Source organism: Trachurus japonicus, chromosome 11 (genome assembly GCF_045865225.1).
Source record: "Trachurus japonicus isolate A0001 chromosome 11, Traja_1.0".
In the NCBI taxonomy this organism is placed as follows: Eukaryota; Metazoa; Chordata; class Actinopteri; order Carangiformes; family Carangidae; genus Trachurus; species Trachurus japonicus.
Window position 1 is genome coordinate 15,514,633 of NC_140917.1, and position 15,943 is coordinate 15,530,575.

Here is a 15,943-nt window from a genome sequence, read left to right on the forward strand (position 1 = left end):
TTCAGCATTTCATATTTCGTATCATTATGTGGAACGTCAGAAAAAATGTGGAAAATGTATCGCTGCATCAGCTTGTTTTTGCAGACATTGTGGTTGCAATCCATTTCAATCACACAATGTGCATTAGTTAATATTCTCAGTTGGCCTAAGCTTGCATTATCTCTTTTATCACCACACCTGGATCAACCCATGATACCACATTTTTTCCGATCACTCAAACGCGTCGAGGTGTCTACTTTGAGAAAAGGGAGGCACCAAGTTTTTGTGTATTATTGAGTCTATGTCAACCAAGAAGAAGAATCACATCTATGTGCTCAGGAATGTGACAACACTATAAAAGCATGTGTCTGTCCAAGTAGGAACACTTTGCTGAGAGGAGGCAAAGCTACACACACAGATGTTGAAGCTCTGACAACATTAAAGCACACTCAGTAAGTATCCTCTTATTCATATCCTGAATTTTTGGATGGTCATGTTTAATTTATGGATAAACACCTGGATAAACTTAATCATTTCATTTTTTAAATTTCATCATCAACAGGTCTCTTGATCATCTTGCAAGGAATAAATTAGACAGGTAAAAATTCAGATTATTTCAAAATTCACTGTGCTCGATAATAATAGGTAAATAATAATTTATGATCTAACAAATCTCCCTCATTGTGAATTTCTTTCACAGAATGCACTACGCTGTACTCTTTATGCTGCTCACAGCCTGTGTGCTGGCTAATGGTAAATCTCATTATCACACAAGTCACACTTTAACTGTAATATGTAAAGTGCACATATGAAAATTAGCCTACCCTAACCCCCTAACCTTTTTAAATAGTTAAATTAAGGATCTTTACTAACTTTGTGAACACCCCATGCAATATTTCAATTTTGTGTCAGACAAACAAAATTGAAAGGAATAAGATGAGATCAAATTAAATAATAATAATAATAATAATAATAATAATAATAATAATAATAAAAGGTTGTTTCCTATTTTCATAATTTTTTTTTTTTTATCTTCCCAGCCCAGTCTGAGTATTACTCCTTCTCCCCAGCTGTGGGGTCTGGCAGTGGCCGCTCCTACACTCTGACAGGAGAGGGCCGTATCACAGCTGTACGGGTGTGGGAGCGCTACAACAGCTACATCAACGGGTGAATATCAAATATGTTTTATCTGGTTTTGCAGTTTCATTATGTACATATTGGATAATAATAATAATAATAATAATAATAATAATAATAATAATAATAATAATAATAATAATAATAATAATAATACATTTTATTTATAAGTGCTTTTACAAATGCTCACAGACACTTTACTATATATAATTTAGTTTGGGCATTTTTCATTGTGTACTGGACACATCTGGATAGTGATAATAAATAAACTAATGACTTGGAGTATTTGTTGTGGGGCAAATACTTAAGCCAAGGCTTGTTTTCTTGCTGTTAACAAATAGAGATTAGAAATAGAGAGTGATACATTTGTCTATTTTTCCTCTCACAGCTTCCAGTTCCGTTATGGCTTCATCTGGTCTCCTGTTGCTGGATACATATATGGTCGACCCCAAGAGATGGAGTTGTTTGACGGTGAAGCCATCATCCAGATTTCTGGGAAGTATGCTCACTACCTGCAGTCCGTGGTGTTTGTCACTAACAGAGGCCGATCGCTGCGGGCGGGCCAGCCCTACGGCCACTCCTTCAACATGTACCCCAACAACAGCCAGACTGAGCTGCGCTTCGTCAGTGGCCGGTTCCATGGAGCCATCACCTCCATTGGAGCACACTGGGGGATTGTACCAGGCAGCAACACCGAGTTAACTGGCCATTAATTGGCCTTAAATGAAAACTTTCTAAACATAAAAATCTGATTGAATCACAGTCAACAATGTATGCTCTGTAGTATCTCCATAAATCCCTGAAAGCATCAGGTATGAATAGTGTCTGATATTGGCTCTTGGTTTTTCAGTGTGTTGTTCATGTATCTTTATCTTATTTCCTCATGATGCTGTTAAACTGTAACCATGTTGACAACTGTAAATTTGTAAAATAAATATGAAACATTACAGTGGTGTCCTTCAGTCTCATTGAATGATTTACGGGCTAAAGAAGCTGTTGAAAGCCCCACAATGCACCCTCTAACTCCAGGTGGTCACATCTGAGTTGACGGCTGTTGTGGTGACTGTAGTTGAGAAATTATTAATTTGTTCCTGAGCTACCGCATCACTTACATACTAAGCAAAGACCGCTGTCAAAGTAGGTAAAGAATAAGTAGAGTTTCCACTCACATCTGCACAGGCGTAATAATGCAAGCCAAGCTTGACCTGTACTGTAGGCCTACTTGTCTGCTACAAGCCATATAGTTATTATGGCAATCTCCCATCAAAAAGCCCAAGACTGTCCATAATGCGCATATGCAAACCTCCTGCAAAAACGCCAATGTAAATGACAAAGGTGCAAAGTAGCATGGCCTGGTACTCAAACAAGCTTCCCAAGACAGGAGCATACTGTGGCCAACAGAGGGCAGAGCACATCGTTAAACTTTAATTGGTCAAGCACTGCTTTGTCTTCCTTGTCCTGACCGCGCACCGCACGTACACAGCTCACAGCTAACATCTGTGAGCTAAATGTTGGAGTTACTACACTGGTTGGCCGAGTTTTTGGCTTTTTTGATTGGTTGCTGCAGCTTACGATAAGGACTGTTTCTGAGGAATTTAGCCACAAAATGATTTCCTCAAATAATGACCGCTCTTTACCTCAGCTGCAAAAGGTAACACCCTTTATCTAATGCAGGTTGGATTGGAGTCAGACCTTCCCTCTTCTTTATGTCTATAATTGAACAAAGCAATGCTTAATTATAATGCCTCATTTTGATCTCTTCTCCTTTCCCCCCATTAAAGTTACACCTCATTCAAACTCACCACTTCTTTTAACTGTTTCAAATAAAAACCCCACTAAGTCTTTTTTTGCTGTGCGGATGTGTTGCAGCTTGCATGTTTACTGTTAAAAACGTATATGAGGATTTGAATATGGGCTTTCTGTTTAATTTGCATATTGAGCATTAGTTAGAATTTGTCAATCTTCCAGAGAGGAGAATTTTCACCAAATATTTGTGTATTCCAGTGGTTTTCTAGCAGCTGTATCCTTATTTAGGACACTGTTATTTCACATGTTTCCCATATCCTTGTATGAATCACACAGCTAATAATAACACTGAAAGAAAGTTCCTCCAAGAAAACTTTTCTTAACCTTTTTAAAACTCCTGTAAACCAGGTCTGTCATTTCACCTGGAAAAAATATGATGCACCATGATTATACAATAGGTTGCCTACTGGGTAATCAAATACAAACAAATAAGTCTACCTATCTATTCAAGTATTTGACACCAATGTTTAGAATCACAGGAATTAAACACTGCCAGTCACTGCTAGGTAATTACCTGTTCAAAAATGTTTCTGATTTTTCATCTCTCAATTTCCCTTAGAGAATTAGAACCTACATCCTGTTACTGCCAGGTTGAATGCTTCAGCTGGTACAAAGTCACATACCTCTGTCTTTGCAGTCATGTCATCATGGCACATTTCTTCTGATTAATCAAAGACATAGTGATGTTTATCAAGAGATGACAGGAATGCACCTATTTTTTGTTTCTCTGCATGCCTATCAACAAGGAAGAAGATTTGCATCAACGAACGGGAAAGACTGTTTAAAAGAAGCGTATTAATGAGCTGCAGCTGTATAAAATCAAAAGTGTCTGTACAGGACAACACAGAGCGCTGAGAGGAGCTGAAGCTTCACAAGACTGCAACACACTTGGACACTGCACCTGTGTAAGTATCTGCTTCCTTTTAAATCCCATTCTGTTTATTGATGTAATTTAAAGCAGATATCAGTGGAATGTTTTTGTTAATATAAGTCCTAAATAGTCCTATTTTCCGTCAGCAATCACTTACATGAAGTATTTCAGCCTAAACACGAGTCTCTCCGTCACTCTGCTCTGCTGTAACCCGAGGAGAAAATTTTCCTTGTGGGATACAAGTGTTATCCAATGAGGGGAGAGAACGGCATGAAGGGCTGTGTGTGCAGCCAAGGGATGCGCGTGAATGTGGTGACGTAGCACGAGGACCAATTGATGCCTGACAAGGGCGGGGGCTGCTAACTCATGGTGCGTTCAAGGAAACTCGTACTTTGTGTTTTTCCTTCCTGTGAAGTCATACCAGTTCGATCTGGTACGAGTTCACGGGTCGGAAGTTACGAGTGGCCGTTATAGGGAACTTTCACAGACAACAGGACGGTAAAAACACGAGCTACGGGTTACCTGGAACGCTACCAAGTCGTAGTTGTGACTTGAAGCTGTAACTTACGGTTTCAAAAGCCTGCCTTGAACACAGCATTAGCCGAAACGGCCGTGCCACTGATATCTGCTTTAATAAGAAATATGTTGATTGTCACATTTCTATCTAATAATATGTTTTAAAAATTCAGCAAAACTAAATATCTGGTGTTACATATACTGACTGAATATTTTTTTCATTTCATCACCTACAGGTGTCTCTTGACCATCTTGTGAGGAATAATCATAATAATAACAGGTAAAAACTGTGTTCAATAATAACTCAATAATTGATAAGTGAAAAAACGCAGTCCTGATTAATTTCTTTCACAGAATGCACTACGTCTTCATCTTCACTCTACTCACAGCCTTTGTGCTGACTGATGGTAAGATTCATAATTACTTACAGTTTAACAGTGTGTTGTAGTTTGAACACTCCAGTTTTGATGCATAATAATCTTGTGCATGTATGTTGTCACCTAGACATAAGAATATTATACTAAGAAAACACCATATAAGTAATCCATTTAAATACAATCATGTTCTTTACCAGATGAAATGAAACAAAATAAATAAGATGATATAAATGGAAATAAAATCAAAGATTGTTTCTTGTTTTCTTAAGTTTGCCTTTCTTTTGTCTTGCCAGGCGTGTCTCAGTATTACTCCTACTCCCCATCCGTGGGGTCAGGGAGTGGACGCTCTTACACTCTGACAGGAGAGGGCCGTATCACAGCCGTGCGTGTCTGGGAGGCCTACAACTACTACATCAACGGGTCAGTATCTGATATATAAATTAGTTTTGGCATTTTTCATTATGTATATATATAGGACACATAATGATAATAAATAAACTAATGACTTGGTGTATTTGCTGTGGGGCAAATATTTAAGCCAAGGCTTGTTTTCTTGCCGTTAACTAGAGGCCACAACTGACAGTAAATGGTACTGTAGATCTGTTGGGATTATTGTCAGTTGTGCATTAATATGGACAAGTGTCATAAACACATTACACACAACTCCCTCATTGTGATACATTTGTCTATTTTTCCTCTCACAGCTTCCAGTTCCGTTATGGCTTCGCCTGGTCTCCTGTTGCTGGATACTCAAATGGTCGACCCCAAGAGATGGAGTTGTTTGACGGCGAAGCCATCATCCAGATTTCTGGGAAGTATGCTCACTACCTGCGGTCCGTGGTGTTCGTCACTAACAGAGGCAGATCGCTGCGGGCGGGCCAGCCCTACGGCAACTCCTTCAACATGTACCCCGCCAACAGCCAGGCTGAGCTGCGCATCATCAGTGGCCGGGTCCATGGAGCCATCACCTCCATCGGAGCACACTGGGGGACTGTACCAAACAACAACACTAAGTACTGAGGAGGAGAGCAGGACTTCAAAGTTAGTGGCCAACATTTGGCCTTTAGAAAAGTTTTCGAACTTTCTAAACATAAAAATCTTTAGTAATATTTCCATAAATCCCTGAAATCATCAGGTAGTACATTTGTACACATAATAGATACTTTCTGATATAGCCGTTTGATTTTTCTCTGTGCTGCTGTTGGTGAGTTGTCATTTTTGGTTGTAATGTATAGGGCCGTCAATTGATTTAAAATATTTAATTGCAATGTACTGCATGAGTGTCCATAATTGATCGTAATTATTAGGGCTGGGACTCGATTAAAAAAATTAATTGAATTAATTAGAGGCTTTGTAATTAATTAATCGCAATTAATCGCATTTTAATCGCACATAAATATTTGACCTGAGAACAGTGAGAAGCATTTTTTTTTCACATGGATTTTAGTATACCATTGAATGACTGAATACATAAGCTTAAGCATTCAAGGTGGTAAATAACCAAGACCAACAGACTAGGGATGCAAATTATCGATTAATTCATTAATCGATATTTGATACATACAGATTAAATGGTCTTTCCTTCCAATACACTATGATGATTACTGTAGTATTTAACTAGGCTACTTAAATCACAGTAGCATAAACTGATTTGTTGAACTCAGCCTGATGTAAACATTAATAACTCTCAGTAACCAATCACACAGGCAGCTCCATGTTGTCCCTGTGTGATGTTCAGGGACAGGTCAGGACAGTCTGAAGACAGAGCTCTGAGGGTGAAGTCCTATCATAATGAGATGAGCTGCACCTGTGACAGTGACAGGTCATAGATATAGCGCTGCAACTGAGCAATTAGCGCGATATAGCGCATTTAGCGTGCGCCCGTGTCTGTGTATCTATGTGCAGGCAGAGATCAGAGATGGTGTGTTAAATAACCATGCTAGCGTTTCACCAGCTCTCATCTCTGCCAGTCAGCCTCTCAAACTGCCGCCTCTCTCGCTTGCGGGCGGACCGCACGTAGACACACGTGAGAAAAAAAAAATTGAGAAAAAAAAAAAAAAAAATCAATTTTTTTTAATAAGTGCGATTAAAGTGCGTTAATTTTTTTAACGCGTTAATTTTTATGTAATTAATTAATCGTAATTAACGCGTTAAAGTCCCGGCCCTAGTAATTATATATATTAATTGCACATTTTGTACCTATTTATTGGACAAATATGCTCGGCTTGCTCGCTTTACACAAATGCAACCTTATCAGACCAAAAACAATCACAAATGTTGTCCATTACATCACATGTTATTATCACTTTAACTTTGACTTATTTCTTTATCATGCCAGTAAACTGTAACAGTTCCAATATACTGTAAAGAACATACAAATTATTGAATAAAGTTAAACTGAATGCCCATTGTTACTTGTTGATTCATTATGTTATGTATGTTATGGTTAAAACAAGGAAAGTAAAGGACAGTAGTGCATTTTAATAGAATAGTGCATAAATAATTTGCATTGACATTTCAACATTTTGGCAAATTTGTCTATTGCTATAATCCTTATAGCCTACAGTAGGTTTATTACTTTCAATCGTCGGTGCAAGCTGTTTTTAGATCGGCGGGGCAGAGACGTGAGCTGCTCAGCTAACACAACGGAAGCACACGGTATTTCCACGTTTCCCTCATCAAACTAAATACATGATCCAACAACTCTAAAACACTCTTGTGGACAAGTTGTGACCTGCACATTCGCAGTTGTTGGATTGTGTATTTGATGAGTTTGATGAGGGAAAGGCGAAAATACCGTGCGCCATGCAGAGGTCATGTCTCTGCTCCGCCGATCTAAAAATAGCTTGCACTGACAATTAAAGGTAATGAACCTACTCCTTAGACTTTAGGGATTATAGGCGAATATGCCAAAATGTTGAAATATCCCTTTGAGAGAGTTTGTGGGTAATGTGTAGCTAATTGTTCACATTTGTGTGTTTCTTTCTGTGTGGGAGATATTCACTGTCTGTATGAAGGTAATTTAGTCAGTGGAGATAAAACCAACACTGAGTTTTCTGGCCAAATTGCATGATCAAAGTCTTACGGCCTTGTCTCAGTCAGCAGCATGAACATCCTGTAGCTAGCTGTCATACAAACAATGTAATGGCTCAGTCTGCATTACAGGAATACTGTCATGCTCACTGAGTACATGTTCTGGACTCTATTCACTTCCAGTTTTATTTTGGTAAGCTCTGTTTCATCCTTGTTTCACTTCCACTTCCTGTTAAGTTCCCCGCCAGTTCTCAGCCACACCTGTTTGCCATCACTAATCATCCACTCAGTACTTATACATCTTCTAGCATTCCATACCTACATTGAACAGATTGTCAAGGTTCCTCGGTTCTAAGCTCTCTCGAGTTGTGTCTGTATTTTGGACCCTGCTCTTGCCTTGCCCTGTTTGATACTTTCGCCTGTGTTTTTTGGACTTTTTGGACTGTTTTTGACTCTGCCGTTGTTGAGCCCGTACCTGTACTTTAGCCCCGTGGACTGCCTTTCTGTGAATGACCTCTGCTCGTCCTGTAATAAAGTGTGTGTTTGATCTCTGCACTTTGTTACAAATACAATCATTATAGGTGGAGCAGGAGAAAAAATGGAAATGGAAAAATGGTTTGGGCAGACTACAGTTTGAAAACACACAACTGAAAAGTCCAAACCCCTTTCACTCCCAAGTCATGTCTCCAGAGCACAGGAACGTTCAATGCTTGTCCTTTTCTGCTATATTGCGGCGACTGTGTCGTTAAATTTAGCAAGCTGGCATAAGCTCTGGCTCAAGCGTTGTCTTTTCTATACAGTAAATCTTTAAAGAGGGGTATATGCGCAGAGGGGGGAGGGAGGGGCAGATTGCAGTTTGATAGACACATCACAATCCAATGAGCTTGTTGGTGGTGTTCAAAATGATTTGATGTTGTTTTTACGGGATTGTCCGTTCCACACTGAAATTTTTTATTTTTGCGAAAAAGTATTTAATTAATTGGTTGCAATCAGGGTGTGAAGAGGATTTAAAGCAGTACAGTAAAAAATGCTTCAGAATAAATCTCCTCCCTGACCTTTTAGGACATACATCCTGACAAAGGTCCTGACGCTGGTTCACATTCCTTCTCCAACCACCTTACAATACAGTATACAGTACATCTCATCATACCACATTTTTTCTGCTCGCTTACATGCAAAGTAATTTTTACTGTCATTCATAAACCCCTTCATCCATGTTAGCCAGCAAGAATATCTGCATTTTTGTATAGGTGAAAAATTTTAAGCCTCTACATCACAGTGGTATAAAATCATAGGTGTCTGTAAAGATCGACACAAAGCACTGAGAGAAACTGAAGCTGCACAAGGCTGCAGCACACTCGGATACTCAACCTGTAAGTATGTGCTTGGCTTTTTTTAAAAGTATATTTTTTGGCTTTTTTGCCTTTATTTGATAGCACAGTGAAATAGACAGGAAAGGGGGAGGCAGAGAGAGGGGGAATGACATGGAAAGGTCTGCCCGACGCGGGACTCGAACCGGGGCGGCCGCTCTAACCACTGCGCCATGCACCAACCCAAGTATCTGCTTGTCTGATCCCCTGCTGTTTATTAGTGTAATCCACTGAGAAATATGTTGACTGTCACATTTTTATCTAAGAATATGTTTTAAAAAAAACTTCAGCAAAACAAAATATCAAGTTGTTACAGATAAGTCATCTTTTGTTTCATCACCTACAGGTGTCTCTAGACCATCTTGCAGGGACTAAATTAAACAGGTGAAACCTCCGTCTTCAATAATAACTCAATAATTGATAAGTGAAAAAAAAAACCTGGTTCATGACTTTCTTTCACAGAATGCACTACGTCGTGCTCTTCACTCTTCTCACAGCCTTTGTGCTGGCTGATGGTAAGTTTCATCATGTGTTACAGTTTAATGTGTTGTAGTTTTTGAATACTTAAGTTTTGATGCATGTGTGCATATGTTGTCAACAATACGTGAATTCAGTTAAATGATCTGGATTTTACTAGCTGAAATTAAAGCAGAAGTAAGCGGAATATTTGTGTTAATATAAGTGTTAAATAGTTATATCTTCCGACGGCAATCACTTATATAGAGTGTTTGGCCCGAAACACGTGTCTGTCAGTCACACTGCTCTGCTGTAAGCCGAGGAGAAAACTTTCCTTGTATCCTACAACCTTTATCCAATGAGGAGAGAGAACGGCATGAAGGGCTGTGTGTGCAGCCAAGGGATGCGCGTGAATGTGGTGACGTAGGGACGAGGACCAATAGATCCATGACAAGGGCGGGGACTGCTAACTCCATCGGCTGACAAGAAGTTAGCCAAAACGACCGGATCGCTTACTTCTGCTTTAATCGAAATAACGTAGGTGAATTAAAATAAAGTAAATGACTGTCTCCTGTTTGCATTTTGTTTTTAAATCTCTCCAGCCCAGTCTCAGTATTACTACTACTCCCCATCCGTGGGGTCAGGAAGTGGCACTGCTTATACTCTGACAGGAGAGGGCCCTATCACAGCTGTACGGGTGTGGGAACGCTACAACAGCTACATCCAAGGGTGAATATCATATATATTTTATCTAGTTTTGCAGTTCTCATTATGTACATATTGGCCATGTCTGTATAATTACAATAAATAAACTAATGACTTTTATTTGCTGTGGGACAAGTAAAGTAAAGTCAGAAGGGACATATGAGGGACTAACTTAAAAAACATATTTACAGCAGTTTTTTTTTTTTACCAACAAGGATCTTATGAATTAAAGTTAAAACACATACTGTAAGTCCCTCATTGTGATACAGTTGTCTGTTTCTCTTTCCTTAGCTTCCAGTTCCGCTTTGGCGCTATCTGGGCTCCTGTTGCTGGCCACATGTCTGGTGACACCAAGGAGATAGAACTGTACGATGGTGAAGCCATCATCCAGATTTCTGGGAAGTATGCTTCCTATGTGCAGTCAGTGGTGTTTGTCACTAACAGAGGCAGATCGCTGCAGGCAGGTCAGCCTGCAGGCCACTCCTTCAACATGTACCCCACCAACAGCCAGGCTGAGCTGCGCATGATCAGTGGCCGGTTCAATTCAGCTGGTATCACCTCCATTGGAGCACACTGGGAAATTTTACCAAGCAACTTCACTCAGAGCTGAGGAGGAGAGCAGGAATTAATGGTTAGTGGCCAATATCTGGTCTAAAGGAAAAGTTTTCAAACTTTCTAAACATCAAAGTCTCTCTCTCTCTGTGTAAAGTAGGCTACTTCTGTATTTCCATAATCTGCATGCCCAGTTTGCTCCAATAGAGTTGTTGTCAATCCAGATGTAAACAGTGAGAGAGTTGAAGTTATTATCAATTGGCCTCTAATAAAAGAACAAACATGTGGTACCACCATACACATAATTTGTCGTTTCTGATAGCACCTCTTGTTTTGTTTTTTCTTTGTGCTTCTGGTGGTAAATTGTCATTTTTTGTCATGATGTGTCTTTATCTTATTTGCTTACCAGCTCAGTAAACTGTATCTAACATTATCATCAAGTAAAATGTCAAGCATCACTTGTTGATCCTTTCCTTTTTTTAAATTAATTAATTAATCATTATTATTATTTATCTTTATTTTTGGGAGAGGAGGGGGTTGATAGGAAAGCTGCAGAGAGACAGGTAATGGAGACACAAAGAGAGGGGGGATGACATGCAGGTGGAATTGAACCAGGGTTGCTGCAGCGAGGACGACTATCAGCCTCTCCATATAGGGCATGCACCAGCTCTGCAGTGAGCTAAACAATTCCCCCAATTGTTGATTCTTAATGTGTTAGTATAAAGAAGAATGTCTGAAGAAACACAAAAATTACCAGTTTTGCTTCCTACTGTACTTGTTTGATCTTTGGGCTTTGATTTTTAATATCTCCCCTTTCCCCGAATTAATGTTCCTAAGTAAAACCCTTGTGGGTACACTTACTGATCTCTCATGGACACTGATGAAGTCTAACACTCCTTCCAAAACAGGACAGTTTATTGCAATACAATATGGGGAGAGGGCTTTTTTAAATCACACATTTAAGCAACCACAAAGTAGCCTCGTAAACCAGCCTCTCGCGGAAGTGCATTTCATTTCATTCCGAGGGAGAGTCTGGCCTCATCCCCATTCTAAGCATTTGGACTGAAACCCTCAGAAGGCCGAGCCAATCAGCGTCGTCCGCTGTGATTGACACAGCACGTTGGCCAATCAGGGACCGACTGGTGCAAAGCCCCGTCACTACACCAACTTGCTGATTGGCTGAATGGGGTTGTCTGTCAACGCTACTACCAAAGATATTAAACCGTCTTTGCTACTACTCCTGCCCAGCCCAAACGCTTGCAGGGGGGATGAGGCCAGACTCTCCCGAGAAATGAAATGAAATGCATTTCCGCGAGAGGCTGGTTTACCACAAAGTACCAGAGTGCATTCTGTTGTTACAGCTTCCATCACCTAACCTTATTCTGTACATATTTACATTTTTCATATTTACATGTACATATTTAAAATAACTAACTAACTAACGAACTACATATTCACATTATGTAGCCTCATTCGAGTGTGATTTTAGTACATTTTGAGTAGACTTTTGTTGTTTTGACCAATCCTACCCGGCGCTCCTTGAAACGTAGTAAGCCCATCTTCCACATGTTGTGTCCCAAATCACTAGCTAACAGGTCTGACAAATCCAACTAATTGAGCATTTTTATTAGAACTCCTAATGCTGTGTTCACATAGAGTCCCGTAAACGGCAGACGGTAAACGGCAAATGCCGCTGGACGGAACGGTAAAAACAAACAAACTGTCGGAGGGCACGGCACGACGGCAAGACGCGTCACCGTGTTGCTATGGCAACGTCAACACACTCGTACTCACACGTCACGTTCGGTTGAGTTTACCGTCGCGGCAGACGGCAAAAGTTAAAATATTTGAACTCGGAACGGCATTGCCGTTTGCGGCGACAGTATTTTTTGCCGGCCTCCCCCAAGTTTTACCGTCGTTCTCTCGTCCACTAACACGGAGTCCGGCATGCCGTCTGCCGTTTACCGGACTCCATGTGAACGCAGCATTAGTCTGGTATATGTGGAGTTCCCACTCAGCTACGTCAACCTGAATTGGGAATTCCAACTCGCAAACTCATCAGTTACTGTCGGGTGTGACTTCATTCCAGCTGTGCATTCTGGAATCTGAGGTAAATGGAACTTGGCACTGCGACTAGACACAGGTTGTCAATCAGAGTGTGAAACACAACAGGAGGTGCCCGAGGTTATGACAGAGCATGCAGTGAACACATGCTGTAATTTTCTACATTGTACTGCACATATAGGCCACATCATACCCTCAGCCTTATTGTATCCAACCAGAAAACACATACTAGAATTACTATGGCATTTCTCAAAGTAATTAACCACTATTGTCTGCATTACTGACAGATTTTTTAATCTCTTAGTCAATAGTTAAATTAGAATATAAAGGACACTCTCATAGCAAACAGGCATAATGAGAAGATTATCTTTGCGGTAAGACTGGAGGCATGGGGAAACAAAAAGCCTGTTTACAAGTTGTGGGTTCCTGGAGCGTTGTATGTTTATAGTAAGTACCAGTAGCCTACTTCTTGGCCCCATTACTGATTGTTGATAGTCAGCGCCAGAGTCAGTCACTGGTAGGCTGACTTGTTTCCTCAACCTACCAACAACAGTAAACTCTAAATTACCCACTGTGAGCCGTGCAGTGGCGAATACTAGTTGGGCAGACAGGTTCACCCACACAGGGCCCACATGCCCTTTGCCTTTTGGGGCCCAAATGGCCCAAAGTGGGCATGTTTTCTGGGTTCAGAGCCAAAAACACCTCAGACATTCTGAACATATCTGAAAACAACAAATCCGGAACAGGCCAGAAAAACACCACAACATGACCAACACCTGTGCGTGAGCTGGCACTGTTAGAATCCACGCTACATACAAGAAATGGACTGAAAAACACAGACAGACTTCCTCATACTGTTGTTTTCCCTAAAATTAGTGACAACAATCAGACATACTGTGACACACAAGTAAGGCAGAGTGTAGCAGATCCATAGATAGCAGGCCCACTGTAACACTTGGTTTTGTTTATCTGATTCCCACTTGCAATACCTGTAACACTGGTCTCACTGTGGAGATACAGTGACATCACACTTTTACTTTACTAACCTTAATGACCTGTGTTGTTGGATTTTATCTATTTTGTCTCTACATTCTGTCCCCAACAAAGACAGATGTCTCATAATAAAGAGGAAATTGTGCATGCTCAATTAACACAGTGAATATATAATAACACACTGCTGTTTTCCTCCTTTCCTAAGACAGAAGGGTGTGCCATGTTAAAACTGTTCCATTTAATTAGCGCAACAAAGAGGATTTACAGAGCTTCACTGTAGCTGTCACTTCATAGCCGCGATAATTATGGCACACAGATTTAGACAAAGTCACTGTAAGAATAAGCAACCGCTTTACTGCCTTTGCCAGCTGAGTTCTGATTCTGATGCACAAAGATCTTATTTATGTCAAGGAGAGCCTGATTGTACTTAGTCTCTGCAAAACAGGAATAAACAACATGTTGAACTCACTTTTTCCCGAGGTCACCTGGTGGTGGTTTTCTAACTTTGCCCAGATCCTGATCCTGATCTTGTGACCTATGACCTATGTTAGCACAACTGGTTTCTGTGCATTTAAAGCAAAATCAGTTTTCTGAAACAAATTACAATAATTTACTTTCTTGCATGGATGGATGCCATTCTTATGCCTCTCTGTCCATACAGAACGAAGCAGACAGACAGTTAGCTTGGCAAAGCTAAGCTTAAGGAGGTCCTCTCAGACTAGTTTTATCAAATCCTATAAAAAATTAACCATTTATAGTATATGAAATTTTGAACTGAAAAATATTACATCTGATCACATTGGCCTCAACCTTTGACCTTTCATCACCAGTCAGTCAGTTTGTCCCTGAGTTCAAGTGATTGTAGCTAATTCTAAGATATCCCCTTTGAACAATAAAAAAGGAACACATATAGCCTACAGTAACATATTTTGCATGGGCTTATGTGCTGGCAGGTTGTGGTGACTTCTTGTACTCATTTGATCACCATGGGGTTGCCTGTCAGACAACCAACTGAGATTCCAGGACAATCACTGGGCCTGTTCAAGAAGTCGCTTCAAGGATAATTACTGTTTTTTACAATCTGGACCTTATTTCTAGCATAAAATGCAATAATTTACTCAAACATTGGTGTCATTACAAGTCGTTATACTATCTGACCTGGATGATGTAAACTCCTGGCCCTACCCGAGCGCTTCGGCATTCGGGTCCATTTTTAGCACAACTAGCCAGAGCTTAGTGAGTCCGGGCTGCGGAGAGGAAGCCTGTGGAAGCTGAACTTCGTCCAGCTGGTCGGAAACACATAGAAATTTATCCCGCTAAGGAGATCTTGGAGAGATTTAAGTTAAACATAGATTATTCTTGTACTTTCTGTAATGTTGACAAAGAAACAATATTTCATCTGTTTTATCATTGTCATCATTCAAAGAAGTTTTGGAATGATATGCAGGACTTTGTAAATGGAAAAATTACTAATACTAGCCTACAATTTACTGTGTTTGATGTAATGCTGTATTTTGTTTTCAGTGGGATGGAGAGCAACACTGCCTACATAATACAACTTCTAATTATTCTTGGAAAGTTTCATATTCACAAATCAAAATGGTCTGGATCGAAACCCTGCTTTCATTGTTGAACTCCAGCAGTATGGCACCCTACTTGAACTGATTAACAACAACAAAGCTGAGAAGACTCTCAACCTGTTAAAAACTATGCATTTAATTTGACTCTTGAAAGGACCGACAACGAACTGCAGCATCCCCTGGTCTGTTCAGTGTTACAGTTTTTCCCGATTGTTTACACACAATTTCTGGTTCTTGAGGCACAATGGCCTCAACATCTAACTCATGCACCAACCCCCTGAACCAAGTCTGCTAAAATTCCTGCTTTACACTCAATTTGCAGTTCTATAACACACTTTTTTCAAAACACTACACACAATTCTCTGCATCTGGCTCAATTTTCATGAAGAAAATCTCTTGTTTTCACGAGTAACACACTGTTATTCAATATTCTAAAGTTAGTTTCCCTACTTTGCACACTGGCACCAAAGAGAGAGACACCAAACAGAGAGAGAGGCCACACAT

The 15,943-nt window shown here is 40.1% G+C and overlaps 3 protein-coding genes across 3 annotated transcripts; all 3 read left to right on the forward strand.

The window, feature by feature from the left end:
* The first annotated feature begins 361 nt into the window (after nt 1–361).
* LOC146978506 (zymogen granule membrane protein 16-like) lies at nt 362–1,863 on the forward strand. The gene is made up of 5 exons (XM_085791237.1): nt 362–431; nt 542–577; nt 680–732; nt 1,020–1,146; nt 1,505–1,863. The coding sequence occupies exons 3-5, from the start codon at nt 681–683 to the stop codon at nt 1,827–1,829; spliced, it is 504 nt and encodes a 167-aa protein (XP_085647363.1). The 5' UTR covers nt 362–431; nt 542–577; nt 680; the 3' UTR covers nt 1,830–1,863.
* Nucleotides 1,864–4,559: 2,696 nt separating this feature from the next.
* On the forward strand, nt 4,560–5,982 carry LOC146978507 (zymogen granule membrane protein 16-like). Its single transcript, XM_085791239.1, has 4 exons — nt 4,560–4,589; nt 4,664–4,716; nt 4,980–5,106; nt 5,391–5,982. The coding sequence occupies exons 2-4, from the start codon at nt 4,665–4,667 to the stop codon at nt 5,704–5,706; spliced, it is 495 nt and encodes a 164-aa protein (XP_085647365.1). The 5' UTR covers nt 4,560–4,589; nt 4,664; the 3' UTR covers nt 5,707–5,982.
* Nucleotides 5,983–9,552: 3,570 nt separating this feature from the next.
* On the forward strand, nt 9,553–10,860 carry LOC146978508 (zymogen granule membrane protein 16-like). Its single transcript, XM_085790225.1, has 3 exons — nt 9,553–9,604; nt 10,148–10,274; nt 10,542–10,860. The coding sequence occupies exons 1-3, from the start codon at nt 9,553–9,555 to the stop codon at nt 10,858–10,860; spliced, it is 498 nt and encodes a 165-aa protein (XP_085646351.1).
* Nucleotides 10,861–15,943: the final 5,083 nt, after the last annotated feature.